This window comes from Oncorhynchus keta, chromosome 30 (genome assembly GCF_023373465.1).
Source record: "Oncorhynchus keta strain PuntledgeMale-10-30-2019 chromosome 30, Oket_V2, whole genome shotgun sequence".
Taxonomy (NCBI): domain Eukaryota; kingdom Metazoa; phylum Chordata; class Actinopteri; order Salmoniformes; family Salmonidae; genus Oncorhynchus; species Oncorhynchus keta.
Window position 1 is genome coordinate 11,737,865 of NC_068450.1, and position 19,749 is coordinate 11,757,613.

General features: G+C 44.1%; 1 protein-coding gene across 2 annotated transcripts in view; it reads left to right on the top strand.

Moving 5' to 3' along the window:
• Window positions 1–101: 101 nt before the first annotated feature.
• LOC118363918 (kinesin-like protein KIF3A) overlaps window positions 102–19,749 on the top strand; it is a 46,157-nt gene continuing 26,509 nt past the window's right edge. The window contains exons 1-9 of one of the 2 annotated variants that reach the window (XM_052487615.1): window positions 102–295; window positions 965–1,247; window positions 1,647–1,791; window positions 2,081–2,165; window positions 2,729–2,834; window positions 3,240–3,379; window positions 3,924–4,121; window positions 10,962–11,136; window positions 14,753–14,842. In XM_052487615.1, coding sequence (XP_052343575.1) covers window positions 290–295; window positions 965–1,247; window positions 1,647–1,791; window positions 2,081–2,165; window positions 2,729–2,834; window positions 3,240–3,379; window positions 3,924–4,121; window positions 10,962–11,136; window positions 14,753–14,842 — 1,228 coding nt within the window. In that variant the 5' untranslated portion in view covers window positions 102–289. The remainder of the gene's footprint in view (window positions 296–964; window positions 1,248–1,646; window positions 1,792–2,080; window positions 2,166–2,728; window positions 2,835–3,239; window positions 3,380–3,923; window positions 4,122–10,961; window positions 11,137–14,752; window positions 14,843–19,749) is intronic. The other variant, XM_052487616.1, reaches the window with a different exon arrangement.

The following is a 19,749-nucleotide window of genomic DNA, read 5'->3' on the forward strand; positions in this document are numbered from 1 at the left end:
TGTGACGTTGTTCACTAAGACAAACATAGTGAGCCAGGCCTTTTGCCTCCACTTATAGCTATGCCATCTCTACTGTCCTTTACTGTACACTACCAAGCTATTGCCCCCCATCATTTTACTGCGCAGCCGCAGATCCAATAGACGTGACAACAAACGTTATCAGCATTGGAGAAAATGGGCACAGCATTGGCATCTAAATCATTTTGATAAGATAAAAACTTCAATCAAACCATCAAAACGCGTTTGCCTTTGTCTCATATGATTTAATAATCAAAAGTGAAGTCTTAAAATGCCGGTAAGTGGGCTCTTTTGTATTTGTCTGTATTTGTGTTTTTCAGAGGGGTCCTCCCTTCTTTTTGATGTGATGCTAACTACCTTACCTTGCTATAGTTAGCTTCGTCTTGTGTTTTGGATGAGTTAGCATTAGCTATTTTCAATCTGTTTTCAGACCAGTGTCATTATTATTTGATAGAGATGTAGCCACGTTAAAACTAGGATGCAACAAGCTCTTCCAGCCAAGTTGTTGTGTTAACTACGTTTTATTCGTTGTGCATAGCGATGCTGCAGCTGGTTAGTTAACATGCTAACATTAGCTTCCTTGCGTGCAATACATTGCAGTATAGCGAGCCAGCTAACTAACTAGCTACGTGCCAGCACGTATTGATTGGTCATCCATTGAACTAGCGAATAGATGTTTCAACTATCTTGACAGTTAATTAGCTACCTAACTAACTATCTTTGCTAACGTTAGCTGTACTGTACTGTAATGTTAGCTCGCTAACTGAATTCATTGAGACAAGTTAGCCAGACACTTTGATCTCTCCCTTTGCTGTGGTGAGGTTAATAACGTTAGCTATGAGCAGTGTTTTCATATTGCATTACATGACATCATGCTGAGCCATCGGCTCTGACATCACGTAGCTACTAGGTGGCTGGCATCATGCATAGTTATTCCCCTTTGCAGAGCAACAAGATGGACAAATCTGACAAGCCGGAGGTCATGGACAACGTCAAAGTGGTTGTGCGATGTCGCCCGCTGAACCAGAAGGAGAGGAGTATGGGCCACAAGCAGGCCGTCAGTGTGGATGAGAACCGAGGGACCATAACCGTCAACAAATTAGAGACCAACCACGAACCCCCCAAGACCTTCACATTTGACACGGTGTTCGGACCAGACAGCAAACAGCTGGACGTTTACAATCTGACAGCCCGCCCCATCATAGACTCAGTATTAGAGGGTTACAATGGTAAATGCAGAGAGGATTTGAAATGATCTGAATGATGGAAACGCTTTTTCCTATTTGCTGTTGCTGACACGCCATGTAAAACACAACTGCATGTGTTGACTGACTGACAATGACAGGCCTATTATCAGATGGCTTTTGTGAATACCTTTTCAGCATAGCCCCCCCCCTTCCCCATTGTTTATAAGTGATAGCCTCCATTCAGTTGTAGTGATGTGTGCTGTCAGTGTGTATTCAGATTAGGGGGGTTTCTGTTTCATCCACCACGAGGAGGCAGTTTCTCAGACACAGATTAAGCCTAGTAGATATTCTCCATGGATGCGTTTTAGTCCAGGGCTAGGCTCAATCTGGCTGAGGAACCGCCTTCTTAGTGTTTTAATACTGACCCTGTGTTTTCTCCAGGGACCATCTTCGCGTACGGACAGACAGGGACAGGAAAGACGTTCACCATGGAGGGCGTGAGGGCAGTGCCAGAGCTCCGAGGAATAATACCCAACTCCTTCGCTCATGTGTTCGGCCACATCGCCAAAGCAGAGGGCGACACCCGGTAAGGACATTTAACACAAACGGGCAAAAACAATGAAACAATACTAGTTTATTGGCAATTGTTTGATGCAACATGATAAGACTGACTTGACTTATTCCTTTCAGCCCCTAGCAGAGCAAAATGCCTCAATCACGCAACTCTGGTTAAGACACTGGTTGGAGTCAATGTAAACGGAACATTCTTAGGCATATAAGAAAAAAAAGACAGGCACTGTTTTTGACATGCTTGTTGCTCACTGTCTCTCAGTTGAGGGTTGATCTGAAATAAGTAGCTTTCCTGTCAACCGCAGGTTCTTAGTTCGCGTCTCTTATCTGGAGATTTACAATGAAGAAGTGAGGGACCTGCTGGGGAAGGACCAGATGCAGAGGCTAGAGGTAAGAGGATATGACATGACATGCTTCTCAGAATAAACATCCCATTCATTTAGCAAGAAGTAGCCGTATGACAATGCTGTAGAAATGAAGAACATGACCCATAATTATGATCGTTCATTAGATTAACCATACAAGAATATAAGGCACTAAACCCTGGCGCTAGGTTTATTGGTTGGATTTGATTTGAAGACCACAGTGACCAAATGATAAAGTGGAGTATGATAACGTTGTTGGTTCCGTGAAGGACAGAACAGGACATTACACCATACTAAGGGGCCCAGAAAGGGAACTAAAGATGATTTCCTTATCATAACTAATCTCCAAGACAGCAATGTCATTGGTTCCTGAAAGGAGACAACAGGACATAGCACATGACTGGGATGTTCTCTGTTAAGGGAACTATAGATGATTAAACCTCTCATAATTCACTTCTTAGTTTCTAATACAGATAAGCATGATAACGTTGTTGGTTCCCAGGAGGGAACTTAAGATATGAATGTAAAATAGGAATTCGAGAGTATTGCCGGCTCCTAAATCATGCTTTGTGTTGGTGTGACCACCAGGTGAAGGAGAGGCCAGATGTGGGTGTTTACATCAAGGACCTGTCTGGTTATGTGGTGAACAACGCTGATGACATGGACCGGATTATGACAATGGGGCACAAGAACCGTAAAGTTTCACATTAAACATTTTATAAGTGTTCTAAGCATTCAAATTCATGAGCATTTATACCATTTGCAAGGCCCCCCCTCACAAAAGAGGTTTATGGGGCGGCAGGCCTAGTGGTTAGAGCGTTGGACTAGTAACCGGAAGGTTGCAAGTTCAAACCCCTGAGCTGACAAGGTACAAATCTGTCGTTCTGCCCCTGAACAGGCAGTTCCTAGGCCGTCATTGAAAATAACAATTTGTTCTTAACTGACTTGCCTAGTTAAATAATGGTTAAATAAAAAATAAAAAAACCTCAAGGGTCTTTTCCTGCTTGAATAAAGGTTACACAACACTCATGGAAGTGTAACCAAGAAAATGCAATCTGATGAATTTTAAGTTTCTGAAAGTGTTCTTTATCCCATCCAGGCTCGGTTGGCTCCACCAACATGAATGAACACAGCTCTCGCTCTCATGCCATCTTCACCATCACCATCGAGTGCAGCGAGAAGGGTGTGGATGGGGACCAGCACGTACGCATGGGAAAACTCCACTTAGTGGATCTGGCGGTAAGGAAGTCACATGAAGAATTAAAAATATCATTTTTCTCAACAGATGGAATCTCCCATAGAGGAAACTTGATGCTTTTTCAGGAGTAAGAAAATTATTGGTAACTGTTTTTTGAGATATAAGAACATAATCTGTATAGATTACTTTCATACATTTCTCTGCCTTGGGTCTTCTTAGTCTCTGCAATGGGAATTATAATTTTAATTTCAATACAGTACTTTTATGAACATTTTGACTCCAATGATGAGTTTTTAAAGGCCGCGAGGGGAAGTCAGTAAGGCATGTTGAGCGTGTTCTACATTTATTGTGGAATAGAAATGCATCTGTGGCTTTATAAGGTGCGGCCCCTCTGTCTGTCTCTCTGTCTGTCTCTCTCTCTCTGTCTCTCTCTCTCTGTCTGTTTCTGTCTTTCTGTCTCTTCCTGTCTCTGTCTGTCTGTCTGTCTTTCTGTCTGTCTGTCTGTCCTCACCCCCCCACATAGCAAACGGAAGAAAACATAAAAACACCAGTTAACCCACCACACTGTACCCTGTCCCCTCCCAGGGTTCTGAGCGTCAGGGGAAGACGGGAGCGACGGGCCAGCGGCTGAAAGAGGCCACTAAGATCAACCTGTCTTTGTCCACGCTGGGTAACGTCATCTCCGCTCTGGTGGACGGGAAGAGCACCCACGTCCCCTACAGGAACTCCAAACTCACCCGCCTGCTGCAGGACTCACTGGGGGGAAACTCCAAGACCATGATGGTAACTAACAACACTTCCTGCTTTTACTTCCTTCTGCTTTAATGCTATGGGTACACCCCATTAGTGTCAATGGTAGCAATGACTCGTTAGTTTCAAGTTAATGTCACATTATTATTATTATTATATATTATTATTTTTATTACATGCACAAGTACAGTGAAATGCCTTTCTTGTCAACTCAGAACCCAACAATGTAAATCTAGAAAAAACACATCAGAGAAATATGAAGAACACAATAAGTAAGTAAGTATACTATATACAGGGTCAGTTCAATACCATACTATATACATGGTCAGTTCAATACCATACTATATACAGGGTCAGTTCAATACCATACTATATACAGGGTCAGTTAATACCATACTATATACAGGGTCAGTTCTATACCATACTATATACAGGCTCAGTTCAATACCATACTATATACAGGGTCAGGATATAACATACTATATACAGGGTCAGTTCAATACCATACTATATACAGGGTCAGTTCAATACCATACTATATACAGGGTCAGTTCAATACCATACTATATACAGGGTCAGTTCAATACCATACTATATACAGGGTCAGTTCAATACCATACTGTATACAGGGTCAGTTCAATACCATACTGTATACAGGGTCAGTTCAATACCATACTATATACAGGGTCAGTTCAATACCATACTATATACAGGGTCAGTTCAATACCATACTATATACAGGGTCAGTTCAACAGCATACTATATACAGGCTCAGTTCAATACCATACTATATACAGGGTCAGTTCAATACCATACTATATACAGGGTCAGTTCAATAGCATACTATATACAGGGTCATTTCAATACCATACTATATACAGGGTCAGTTAATACCATACTATATACAGGGTCAGTTCTATACCATACTATATACAGGGTCAGTTCAATACCATACTATATACAGGGTCAGTTCAATACCATACTATATACAGGGTCAGTTAATACCATACTATATACAGGGTCAGTTCAATACCATACTATATACAGGGTCAGTTCAATACCATACTATATACAGGGTCAGTTCAATACCATACTATATACAGGGTCTGTTAATACCATACTATATACAGGGTCAGTTCAATACCATACAATATACAGGGTCAGTTCAATACCATACTATATACGGGCTCAGTTCAATACCATACTATATACAGGGTCAGTTCAATACCATACTATATACCATACTATATACAGGGTCAGTTCAATACCATACTATATACAGGGTCAGTTCAATACCATACTATATACAGGGTCAGTTCAATACCATACTATATACAGGGTCAGTTCAATACCATACTATATACAGGGTCAGTTCAATACCATACTATATACAGGGTCAGTTAATACCATACTATATACAGGGTCAGTTCTATACCATACTATATACAGGCTCAGTTCAATACCATACTATATACAGGGTCAGGATATAACATACTATATACAGGGTCAGTTCAATACCATACTATATACAGGGTCAGTTCAATACCATACTATATACAGGGTCAGTTCAATACCATACTATATACAGGCTCAGTTCAATACCATACTATATACAGGGTCAGTTCAATACCATACTGTATACAGGGTCAGTTCAATACCATACTGTATACAGGGTCAGTTCAATACCATACTATATACAGGGTCAGTTCAATACCATACTATATACAGGGTCAGTTCAATACCATACTATATACGGGCTCAGTTCAATACCATACTATATACAGGGTCAGTTCTATACCATACTATATACAGGGTCAGTTCAATACCATACTATATACAGGGTCAGTTCAATACCATACTATATACAGGGTCAGTTCATATAACATACTATATACAGGGTCAGTTCAATACCATACTATATACAGGGTCAGTTCAATACCATACTATATACTATACCATACTATATACAGGGTCAGTTCTATACCATACTATATACAGGGTCAGTTCAATACCATACTATATACAGGGTCAGTTCAATACCATACTATATACAGGGTCAGTTCAACAGCATACTATATACAGGCTCAGTTCAATACCATACTATATACAGGGTCAGTTGTATACCATACTATATACAGGGTCAGTTCAATACCATACTATATACAGGGTCAGTACAATACCATACTATATACGGGCTCAGTTCAATACCATACTATATACAGGGTCAGTTCTATACCATACTATATACAGGGTCAGTTCAATACCATACTATATACAGGGTCAGTTCAATACCATACTATATACAGGGTCAGTTCTATACCATACTATATACAGGGTCAGTTAATACCATACTATATACAGGGTCAGTTCAATACCATACTATATACAGGGTCAGTTCAATACCATACTATATACAGGGTCAGTTCAATACCATACTATATACAGGGTCAGTTCAATACCATACTATATACAGGGTCAGTTCAATACCATACTATATACAGGGTCAGTTCAATACCATACTATATACAGGGTCAGTTCAACAGCATACTATATACAGGGTCAGTTCAATACCATACTATATACAGGGTCAGTTCAATACCATACTATATACAGGGTCAGTTCAATACCATACTATATACAGGGTCAGTTCTATACCATACTATATACAGGGTCAGTTAATACCATACTATATACAGGGTCAGTTCAATACCATACTATATACAGGGTCAGTTCAATACCATACTATATACAGGGTCAGTTCTATACCATACTATATACAGGGTCAGTTCAATACCATACTATATACAGGGTCAGTTCAATACCATACTATATACAGGGTCAGTTCAACAGCATACTATATACAGGCTCAGTTCAATACCATACTATATACAGGCTCAGTTCAATACCATACTATATACAGGGTCAGTTCAATACCATACTATATACAGGGTCAGTTCAATACCATACTATATACAGGGTCAGTTCAATACCATAATATATACAGGGTCAGTTCAATACCATACTATATACAGGGTCAGTTCTATACCATACTATATACAGGGTCAGTTCTATACCATACTATATACAGGGTCAGTTCTATACCATACTATATACAGGGTCAGTTCTATACCATACTATATACAGAGTCAGTTCCATACCATATTTACAATGTGCAGGGGGATACTGGAGTGATGGAGGTAGATATGTATAGGGGTAAGGGGACAGGGAGGTAGATATGTCTTGGGGTAAGGGACAGGGAGGTAGGTATGTATAGGGGTAAGGGGACAGGGAGGTAGATATGTCTAGGGGTAAGGGACAGGGAGGTAGATATGTATAGGGGTAAGGGACAGGGAGGTAGATATGTATAGGGGTAAGGGACAGGGAGGTAGATATGTATAGGGGTAAGGGGACAGGGAGGTAGATATGTATAGGGGTAAGGAGACAGGGATACAGGAATGATGGAGGTAGATATGTATAGGGGGAAGGGGACAGAGATACTGGAGTGATGGAGGTAGATATGTATAGGGGTAAGGGGACAGGGAGGTAGATATGTATAGGGGTAAGGGAACAGGGATACAGGAATGATGGAGGTAGATATGTATAGGGGGAAGGGGACAGAGATACTGGAGTGATGGAGGTAGATATGTATAGGGGTAAGGGGACAGGGAGGTAGATATGTATAGGGGTAAGGGAACAGGGATACAGGAATGATGGAGGTAGATATGTATAGGGGTAAGGGGACAGGGATCCTGGAGTGATGGAGGGTCAGGGTCATACAGGGTCAGTTCAATACCATACTATAAACAGGGTCAGTTCAATACCATACTATATACAGGGTCAGGATATAACATACTAGATATGTATAGGGGTAAGGGGACAGGGATACTAGAGTGATAGAGGTAGATATGTATAGGGGTAAGGGGACAGGGATACTGTGAGTGCGTGTGTAGGGCCCTGTGAGTGTGCGAGTACCGCCCTGTGAGTGTGTGTGTGTGTGTAGGGCCCTGTGAGTGTGCGTGTACGACCCTGTGAGTGTGTGTGTGTGTGTAGGGCCCTGTGAGTGTGCGAGTACCGCCCTGTGAGTGTGTGTAGGGCCCTGTGAGTGTGTGCGTGTACGACCCTGTGAGTGTGTGCGTGTACGTCCCTGTGAGTGTGTGCGTGTACGACCCTGTGAGTGTGTGCGTGTAGGGCTCTGTGAGGTTGTGTGTAGGGCTCTGTGAGGTTGTGTGTAGGGCTCTGTGAGGTTGTGTGTAGGTCTCTGTGAGTGTGTGTGTAGGGCCCTGTGAGTGTGCGTGTACGGCCCTGTGAGTGTGTGCGTGTAGGGCTCTGTGGGTGTGCGTGTACGACCCTGTGAGTGTGCGTGTAGGGCCTTGTGAGTGTGCGTGTACGACCCTGTGAGTGTGTGCGTGTACGACCCTGTGAGTGTGTGCGTGTACGACCCTGTGAGTGTGTGCGTGTAGGGCTCTGTGAGGTTGTGTGTAGGGCTCTGTGAGGTTGTGTGTAGGTCTCTGTGAGTGTGTGTGTAGGGCCCTGTGAGTGTGTAGGGCCCTGTGAGTGTGCGTGTACGGCCCTGTGAGTGTGTGCGTGTAGGGCCCTGTGAGTGTGCGTGTACGACCCTGTGAGTGTGCGTGTAGGGCCTTGTGAGTGTGCGTGTAGGGCCTTGTGAGTGTGTGTACGGCCCTGTGAGTGTGCGTGTACGGCCCTGTGAGTGTGCGTGTAGGGCTCTGTGAGTGTGTGTGTGTGTCGGGCCCTGTGAGTGTGCGTGTACGACCCTGTGAGTGTGTGTGTGTACGACCCTGTGAGTGTGTGTGTGTACGACCCTGTGAGTGTGTATGTGTACGACCCTGTGAGTGTGTGTGTGTGTACACCCTGTGAGTGTGTGTGTGTGTACGACCCTGTGAGTGTGTGTGTGTAATACCCTGTGATACTGTGTACGACCCTGTGAGTGTGTGTCTGTGTGTACGACCCTGTGAGTGTGTGTGTGTGTGTACGACCCTGTGAGTGTGTGTGTGTGTGTGTGTGTGTGTACGACCCTGTCAGTGTGTGTGTGTGTGTACGACCCTGTCAGTGTGTGTGTGTGTACGACCCTGTGAGTGTGTGTATATACCCTGTGAGTGTGTGTGTGTGTACGACCCTGTGAGTGTGTGTGTGTGTGTACGACCCTGTGAGTGTGTGTGTGTGTGTACGACCCTGTGAGTGTGTGTGTGTGTGTACGACTCTGTGAGTGTGTGTGTGTGTACGACCCTGTGAGTGTGTGTGTGTGTACGACCCTGTGAGTGTGTGTGTGTGTACGACCCTGTGAGTGTGTGTGTGTGTACGACCCTGTGAGTGTGTGTGTGTGTACGTCCCTGTGAGTGTGTGTGTGTGTACGTCTCTGTGAGTGTGTGTGTGTGTGTGTGTGTGTACGACCCTGTGAGTGTGTGTGTGTGTACGACCCTGTGAGTGTGTGTGTGTGTACGACCCTGTGAGTGTGTGTACGACCCTGTGAGTGTGTGTGTGTGTACGACCCTGTGAGTGTGTGTGTGTGTACGACCCTGTGAGTGTGTGTGTGTGTACGACCCTGTGAGTGTGTGTGTGTGTGTGTACGACCCTGTGAGTGTGTGTGTGTGTGTGTACGACCCTGTGAGTGTGTGTGTGTACGACCCTGTGAGTGTGTGTGTGTGTGTGTGTGTGTGTACGACCCTGTGAGTGTGTGTGTGTGTACTACCCTGTGAGTGTGTGTGTGTGTACGACCCTGTGAGTGTGTGTGTGTGTACGACCCTGTGAGTGTGTGTGTGTGTACGACCCTGTGAGTGTGTGTGTGTGTACGACCCTGTGAGTGTGTGTGTGTGTGTACGACCGTGTGAGTGTGTGTGTGTGTACGACCCTGTGAGTGTGTGTGTGTGTACGACCCTGTGAGTGTGTGTACGACCCTGTGAGTGTGTGTGTGTGTGTACCCTGTGAGTGTGTGTGTGTGTGTACGACCCTGTGAGTGTGTGTGTGTGTGTGTGTACGACCCTGTGAGTGTGTGTGTGTGTACGACCCTGTGAGTGTGTGTGTGTGTACGACCCTGTGAGTGTGTGTGTACGACTCTGTGAGTGTGTGTGTACGACTCTGTGAGTGTGTGTGTACGACCCTGTGAGTGTGTGTACGACCCTGTGAGTGTGTGTACGACCCTGTGAGTGTGTGTGTGTGTACGACCCTGTGAGTGTGTGTGTACGACTCTGTGAGTGTGTGTGTACGACTCTGTGAGTGTGTGTGTACGACCCTGTGAGTGTGTGTGTACGACTCTGTGAGTGTGCGTGTACGACTCTGTGAGTGTGCGTGTACGACCCTGTGAGTGTGCGTGTACGACTCTGTGAGTGTGCGTGTACGACTCTGTGAGTGTGCGTGTACGACTCTGTGAGTGTGTGTGTACGACCCTGTGAGTGTGTGTGTACGACCCTGTGAGTGTGTGTGTACGACCCTGTGAGTGTGTGTGTACGACTCTGTGAGTGTGTGTGTACGACCCTGTGAGTGTGTGTACGACCCTGTGAGTGTGTGTGTACGACCCTGTGAGTGTGTGTGTACGACCCTGTGAGTGTGTGTGTACGACCCTGTGAGTGTGTTTAGAGACAAGGCAGTAATAAAAGGTCAATAAAGATACAAGCTTAACTCAGTCTGTGTATCTATGTTGTTAGCTATTTATCAGTCTTATTGCCTGGAGATATATTACATTAAATAGCAACATACATCCAACTGGAATCAAATTAGAACACTATTATAAATACATATAAATAAACACACAAATATGACATGTATTTGGATCAAGTCTACTCTCGTTCCTTGCTGTTCTCTCATAGAAAAGGTTTTGCTCTCGTCATATGTATTGTCATAAACCTTCTCCACGGTCAGTGTGCAAACATCGGCCCAGCGGACTACAACTACGACGAGACCATCAGCACGCTGCGTTACGCCAACCGGGCCAAGAACATCAAGAACAAAGCCCGGATCAATGAAGACCCCAAGGATGCCCTGCTACGGCAGTTCCAGAAGGAGATCGAAGAGCTTAGGAAGAAACTCCAAGAAGGTCAGTTAGTGGTCCTCTCTATTGATGCTGTCTTCATTTGGGACAGGAGTTGTTAAATAACAAACACACTTCTGTGTTCAAGTTAGGATTGGGTCCAAAGTCTTTAAGGGCCAATTTCCTAATGGAGAAATGTTCTAGTAAGCCTGCACTAAGGGTTTGAGGAGAGTTAGCCTGCACTAAGGGTTTGAGGAGAGTTAGCCTGCACTAAGGGTTTGAGGAGAGTTAGCCTGCACTAAGGGTTTGAGGAGAGTTAGCCTGCACTAAGGGCTTAAGGAGAGTTAGCCTGCACTAAGGGCTTAAGGAGAGTTAGCCTGCACTAAGGGCTTTAGGAGAGTTAGCCTGCACTAAGGGCTTTAGGAGAGGTAGCCTGCACTAAGGGCTTTAGGAGAGTTAGCCTGCACTAAGGGCTTTAGGAGAGTTAGCCTGCACTAAGGGCTTTAGGAGAGTTAGCCTGCACTAAGGGCTTAAGGAGAGTTAGCCTGCACTAAGGGCTTAAGGAGAGTTAGCCTGCACTAAGGGCTTAAGGAGAGTTAGCCTGCACTAAGGGCTTAAGGAGAGTTAGCCTGCACTAAGGGCTTAAGGAGAGTTAGCCTGCACTAAGGGTTTAAGGAGAGTTAGCCTGCACTAAGGGTTTAAGGAGAGTTAGCCTGCACTAAGGGCTTAAGGAGAGTTAGCCTGCACTAAGGGTTTGAGGAGAGTTAGCCTGCACTAAGGGCTTAAGGAGAGTTAGCCTGCACTAAGGGCTTAAGGAGAGTTAGCCTGCACTAAGGGCTTAAGGAGAGTTAGCCTGCACTAAGGGCTTAAGGAGAGTTAGCCTGCACTAAGGGCTTTAGGAGAGTTAGCCTGCACTAAGGGCTTAAGGAGAGTTAGCCTGCACTAAGGGTTTAAGGAGAGTTAGCCTGCACTAAGGGTTTAAGGAGAGTTAGCCTGCACTAAGGGTTTAAGGAGAGTTAGCCTGCACTAAGGGCTTAAGGAGAGTTAGCCTGCACTAAGGGCTTAAGGAGAGTTAGCCTGCACTAAGGGTTTGAGGAGAGTTAGCCTGCACTAAGGGCTTAAGGAGAGTTAGCCTGCACTAAGGGTTTAAGGAGAGTTAGCCTGCACTAAGGGTTTGAGGAGAGTTAGCCTGCACTAAGGGCTTAAGGAGAGTTAGCCTGCACTAAGGGCTTAAGGAGAGTTAGCCTGCACTAAGGGTTTAAGGAGAGTTAGCCTGCACTAAGGGTTTGAGGAGAGTTAGCCTGCACTAAGGGCTTAAGGAGATGTTGGCCTGCACTAAGGGTTTAAGGAGATGTTGGCCTGCACTAAGGGCTTAAGGAAAGTTAGCCTGCACTAAGGGTTTAAGGAGAGTTAGTCTGCACTAAGTGTTTAAGGAGAGTTAGCCTGCACTAAGGGTTTAAGGCAGGTTAGCCTGCACTAAGGGTTTAAGGCAGGTTAGCCTGCACTAAGGGTTTAAGGCAGGTTAGCCTGCACTAAGGGCTTAAGACAGGTTAGCATGCACTAAGGGCTTAAGGAGAGTTAGCCTGCACTAAGGGTTTAAGGAGAGTTTGCCTGCACTAAGGGCTTAAGGCAGGTTAGCATGCACTAAGGGTTTAAGGAGAGTTAGCCTGCACTAAGGGCTTAAGGAAAGTTAGCCTGCACTAAGTGTTTAAGGAGAGTTAGCCTGCACTAAGGGCTTAAGGAGAGTTAACCTGCACTAAGGGCTTAAGGAAAGTTAGCCTGCACTAAGGGCTTAAGGAGAGTTAGCCTGCACTAAGGGCTTAAGGAGAGTTAGCCTGCACTAAGGGCTTAAGGAGAGTTAGCCTGCACTAAGGGCTTAAGGAGAGTTAGCCTGCACTAAGGGTTTAAGGAGAGTTAGCCTGCACTAAGGGCTTAAGGAGAGTTAGCCTGCACTAAGGGCTTAAGGAGAGTTAGCCTGCACTAAGGGCTTTAAGGAGAGTTAGCCTGCACTAAGGGTTTAAGGAGAGTTAGCCTGCACTAAGGGTTTAAGGAGAGTTAGCCTGCACTAAGGGCTTAAGGAGAGTTAGCCTGCACTAAGGGCTTAAGGAGAGTTAGCCTGCACTAAGGGCTTAAGGAGAGTTAGCCTGCACTAAGGGCTTAAGGAGAGTTAGCCTGCACTAAGGGTTTAAGGAGAGTTAGCCTGCACTAAGGGCTTAAGGAGAGTTAGCCTGCACTAAGGGCTTAAGGAGAGTTAGCCTGCACTAAGGGCTTAAGGAGAGTTAGCCTGCACTAAGGGCTTAAGGAGAGTTAGCCTGCACTAAGGGCTTAAGGAGAGTTAGCCTGCACTAAGGGCTTAAGGAGAGTTAGCCTGCACTAAGGGCTTAAGGAGAGTTAGCCTGCACTAAGGGCTTAAGGAGAGTTAGCCTGCACTAAGGGCTTAAGGAGAGTTAGCCTGCACTAAGGGCTTTAGGAGAGTTAGCCTGCACTAAGGGCTTTAGGAGAGTTAGCCTGCACTAAGGGCTTTAGGAGAGTTAGCCTGCACTAAGGGCTTTAGGAGAGTTAGCCTGCACTAAGGGCTTTATGAGAGTTAGCCTGCACTAAGGGCTTTAGGAGAGTTAGCCTGCACTAAGGGCTTTAGGAGAGTTAGCCTGCACTAAGGGCTTTAGGAGAGTTAGCCTGCACTAAGGGTTTGAGGAGAGTTAGCCTGCACTAAGGGTTTGAGGAGAGTTAGCCTGCACTAAGGGTTTGAGGAGAGTTAGCCTGCACTAAGGGTTTAAGGAGAGTTAGCCTGCACTAAGGGCTTAAGGAGAGTTAGCCTGCACTAAGGGCTTGAGGAGCGTTAGCTTGCACTAAGGGTTTGAGGAGAGTTAGCCTGCACTAAGGGTTTAAGGAGAGTTAGCCTGCACTAAGGGCTTAAGGAGAGTTAGCCTGCACTAAGGGTTTGAGGAGAGTTAGCCTGCACTAAGGGTTTAAGGAGAGTTAGCCTGCACTAAGGGCTTAAGGAGAGTTAGCCTGCACTAAGGGTTTGAGGAGAGTTAGCCTGCACTAAGGGCTTTAGGAGAGTTAGCCTGCACTAAGGGCTTTAGGAGAGTTAGCCTGCACTAAGGGCTTTATGAGAGTTAGCCTGCACTAAGGGCTTTAGGAGAGTTAGCCTGCACTAAGGGCTTTAGGAGAGTTAGCCTGCACTAAGGGCTTTAGGAGAGTTAGCCTGCACTAAGGGTTTGAGGAGAGTTAGCCTGCACTAAGGGTTTGAGGAGAGTTAGCCTGCACTAAGGGTTTGAGGAGAGTTAGCCTGCACTAAGGGCTTAAGGAGAGTTAGCCTGCACTAAGGGCTTGAGGAGCGTTAGCTTGCACTAAGGGTTTGAGGAGAGTTAGCCTGCACTAAGGGTTTAAGGAGAGTTAGCCTGCACTAAGGGCTTAAGGAGAGTTAGCCTGCACTAAGGGTTTGAGGAGAGTTAGCCTGCACTAAGGGTTTAAGGAGAGTTAGCCTGCACTAAGGGTTTAAGGAGAGTTAGCCTGCACTAAGGGCTTAAGGAGAGTTAGCCTGCACTAAGGGTTCGAGGAGAGTTAGCCTGCACTAAGGGCTTAAGGAGAGTTAGCCTGCACTAAGGGTTTAAGGAGAGTTAGCCTGCACTAAGGGTTTAAGTAGAGTTTAGAACCGAATTCCGTTCTGCTGTTCCAGGGGAAGAGATCTCCGGGTCGGAGGGCAGTGGATCAGAAGAGATGGATGAAGGAGATGACGAGGGAAGAGAGGGACGAAGGAAGCGGAGAGGTAAGGGGCCCCGTTCTCCCTCTCTCCCAACAGGAGCGTGCTAGTTCTCTGTGAAGGGCCCTTGGCTTCTGAACTGCACTGGGCTTTGGTTAGAAGAAGTCCACTATATAGGGAACAGGATGCTATTTTGGATGTAGCAGAGGACTGTTCCCCAGTCCCCATGTTGCTTTTTAAAAACGGAATATATGAATAAAATATGTTTCAGAGAAGTTGGGGTTTGTTTATGGAAACTTGCTTCCAGCACTACAGCAGAAAGATGCAATCTGAGGGGGAGCTGATGCATAAATGCTTCTACATAGACTTATCTTAACCATTTGTGGTTGATGCTATCATCAAAGGGTTAACCCTCCCACATGTAAAACATATTGGCCCTAAAAGTTGTCAGCGAGATGTTTGTCATGATTATTTAATGTGGGCTTATTTCCTGATGACTAAAATGAGTCAGCGTCCCCTTTTCTAAATAATCGCACTAAAAGTACCTAGAAGATGTGTGGAGAGAGAGTAAACCATGGCATCTGCCCTTTATGTTAGACAAAAGGTGGAAAATATGAATCTGTGAAACTGTTCACACTTACTTCAATGTATTTACACCCTATTTATTCCACATTTTGTTACAGCCTGAATTCAAAATGGATTAAATATGTTTCTCTCTCACCCATCTATACACAATAGCCCACAATGACAGGGAAAACATGTATTTTGAAATGTTTGCACATTTATTGAAAATGAAATACAGAACTATCTCATTTACATAAGTATTCACACCCCTCAGTCAATATTTTGAAGATGCACCTTTGGCCGTGATTATAGCTGTGAGTCTTTCTGGGTAAGTCTCTAAGAGTGATTATAGCTGTGAGTCTTTCTGGGTAAGTCTCTTAGAGTGATTATAGCTGTGAGTCTTTCTGGCTAAGTCTCTAAGAGTGATTATAGCTGTGAGTCTTTCTGGCTAAGTCTCTAAGAGTGATTATAGCTGTGAGTCTTTCTGGCTAAGTCTCTAAGAGTGATTATAGCTGTGAGTCTTTCTGGGTAAGTCTCTAAGAGTGATTATAGCTGTGAGTCTTTCTGGGTAAGTCTCTAAGAGTGATTATAGCTGTGAGTCTTTCTGGGTAAGTCTCTAAGAGTGATTACAGCTGTGAGTCTTTCTGGCTAAGTCTCTAAGAGTGATTATAGCTGTGAGTCTTTCTGGGTAAGTCTCTAAGAGTGATTATAGCTGTGAGTCTTTCTGGGTAAGTCTCTAAGAGTGATTATAGCTGTGAGTCTTTCTGGGTAAGTCTCTAAGAGTGATTATAGCTGTGAGTCTTTCTGGCTAAGTCTCTAAGAGTGATTATAGCTGTGAGTCTTTCTGGCTAAGTCTCCAAGAGTGATTATAGCTGTGAGTCTTTCTGGCTAAGTCTCCAAGAGTGATTATAGCTGTGAGTCTTTCTGGGTAAGTCTCTAAGAGTGATTATAGCTGTGAGTCTTTCTGGCTAAGTCTCTAAGAGCTTTGCCTACCTGGATTGTACAATATTGCCCGTTATGCTTTTCAAAATTCTTCAAGCTCTGTCAAATATGAAGTCGATCGTTACTAGACAACCATTTTCAAGTCTTGCCATAGATTTTCAAGCTGATTTAAGAAGAAAAAAATGAAACTTGGCCATCCAGGAACATTCACTGACTTCTTGGTAAACAACTTCAGATTTGGCCTTGTGTTTTAGGTTCTTGTCTTTCTGAAAGGTGACTTCATCTCCCAGTGTCTGGTGGAAAGCAGACTGAACCAGGTTTTCCTCTAGTATTCTGCCTGTGTTTAGCTCCAATCCATTTCCAGTCTCCGGTCCTTAAGGGTTACAAGCATAACAATTACCTACAGTATAACATGATGCAGCCACCACTATGCTTGAAAATATGTGGAGAGGTACTCACTAATGTTTGGGGGCAAATCCAATACAATACATAACACTTTATATTCAGGACAAAAAGAGAATTGCTTTGCCACATGTTTTGCAGTGTTACTTTATGTAAAGTGTAATTAATAACTTCACCATGCTCAAAGGGATATTCAATGTCTGCTTTTTACATTTTCATTTTTATCCATCTACCAATAGGTTCCCTTCTTTGCGAGGCATTGGAAAACCTCCCTGGTCTTTGTGGTTGAATTTGTGTTTGAAATTCTCTGCTTGACTGAGGGACCTTACAATGATCTGTATGTGTGGGGTGCAGAGATGAGGTAGTCATTGAAAAATCATGTTAAACACTATTATACAGAGTGAGTCCATACAACTGATTACGTGACTTGTTAAGCACATTTTTGCTCCTGAACTTATTTAGGCTTGTCATAACAAAGTGGTTGAATACTTATTGACTCTACATTTCAGATTTTAATTTTGAAATTCAATTGTTAAACTTTCTGAGAAACATAATTCCACTTGGACATTATGGGTTATTGTGTGTAGGCCAGTGACAACAAATCTCAATTTAGTCCATTTAAAAACTCAGACTGTAACAACAACAACAAAATGTGTAAAAAGTCAAGGGGTGTGAATCCTGTCTGAAGGCGCCGTACACGTCCGAATGATCGTTCAGTCATCATTCTCAATCTATTGCTGTATGTATTGGGACTTCCTGCTACTCTTTCTATCGTGGTATAGCTAGGTGCCTTGACAGTTGTTCTTGGTCATGTGACCTGATCAGTAAACTGTCTGGATTTAGACTTTGTGCTCTTAGTTTTAAATGAGATGCTATGGTCCTGCACTGTACATTATTTAGTGTATTAGGGCTGGGTGATATGACCTAAAAATAATATTTTATTTATTTACTTATGGACGATTCACAATATACACAGAGGACACCTGCTCTTTTAATGACATAGACTGACCAGGTGAATCCAGGTGAAAGATATGGTCCCTTTTTTGATGCCATTTGTTAAATCCACTTCAATCAGATTTTCAAGCATTGAGACAATTGAGACATGGATTGTGTACGTGAGCCATTGAGGGTGAATGGACAAGACAAAATATTTAATTGTCTTTGAACAAGGTATGGTAGTAGGTGCCAGGTGCACCGGTTTGTGTCAGGATGTGCAACGCTGCTGGGTTTTTCACGCTCAACAGTTTCCTGTGTGTATCAATAATGGTCCACCACCCAAAGGACATCCAGCCAACTTAACACAACCGTGGGAAGCATTGGCATCAACATGGGCCAGCATCTCTGTGGGACGCTTTCGACACCTTGTAGACTCCATGCCATGACAAATTGAGGCTCTTCTGAGGGGGACGCTCTGAATGTTTAATGTTTAGTACACTGTATATCTAGATTTGTTTGAATGTTTTCTCAAAATTAACTTTGTTGTACAATTTAAGTCAGTCAGACCGCATTTCAAACAGTCAGCAATAATCTGATGAATTCACGATTTATAAGCCTTCCAGAACCATCAGACCCACTAATAATGTATAAGCCTTCCAGAACCATCAGACCCACTAATAATGTATAAGCCTTCTAGAACCATCAGACCCACTAATAATGTATAAGCCTTCTAGAACCATCAGACCCACTAATAATGTATAACCCTTCTAGAACCATCAGACCCACTAATAATTTATAAGCCTTCCAGAACCATCAGACCCACTAATAATGTATAAGCCTTCCAGAACCATCAGACCCACTAATAATGTATAAGCCTTCCAGAACCATCAGACCCACTAATAATGTATAAGCCTTCCAGAACCATCAGACCCACTAATAATGTATAAGCCTTCCAGAACCATCAGACCCACTAATAATGTATAAGCCTTCCAGAACCATCAGACCCACTAATAATGTATAAGCCTTCCAGAACCATCAGACCCACTAATAATTTATAAGCCTTCCAGAACCATCAGACCCACTAATAATGTATAAGCCTTCCAGAACCATCAGACCCACTAATAATGTATAAGCCTTCCAGAACCATCAGACCCACTAATAATTTATAAGCCTTCCAGAACCATCAGACCCACTAATAATTTATAAGCCTTCCAGAACCATCAGACCCACTAATAATTTATAAGCCTTCCAGAACCATCAGACCCACTAATAATGTATAAGCCTTCCAGAACCATCAGACCCACTAATAATTTATAAGCCTTCCAGAACCATCAGACCCACTAATAATTTATAAGCCTTCCAGAACCATCAGACCCACTAATAATTTATAAGCCTTCCAGAACCATCAGACCCACTAATAATGTATAAGCCTTCCAGAACCATCAGACCCACTAATAATTTATAAGCTTTCCAGAACCATCAGACCCACTAATAATGTATAAGCCTTCCAGAACCATCAGACCCACTGATAATTTATAATAATAATTTCATTATTTTATAAAAATAGTTGAATCTGCGTTTTTTGCAATAGTCACTGATCTGTCTATGAAAATGCCCCTTTGGTTACAAATCCGCCTGCAATTTGAGGAGTTGAAATGTTAACTTCCCTATTGGTGTTTTTTTTTAAACATCGATTCTTGTTATTCAGGCGTGTGGAACATGGAACTAAAATATACATTCAAATGAAAGTAATATCGCCCAGCCCTAGTGTGTGTGTGTGTTTGTATCCACTCTCCCAGCCCTAGTGTGTGTGTGTGTTTGTATCCACTCTCCCAGCCCTAGTGTGTTTGCATCCACTCTCACAGCCCTAGTGTGTGTGCATCCACTCTCCCAGCCCTAGTGTGTGTGCATCCACTCTCCCAGCCCTAGTGTGTGTGCATCCACTCTCCCAGCCCTAGTGTGTGTGCATCCACTCTCCCAGCCCTAGTGTGTGTGTGTGTATCCACTCTCCCAGCCCTAGTGTGTTTGCATCCACTCTCCCAGCCCGAGTGTGTGTGCATCCACTCTCCCAGCCCTAGTGTGTGTGCATCCACTCTCCCAGCCCTAGTGTGTGTGTGTGTATCCACTCT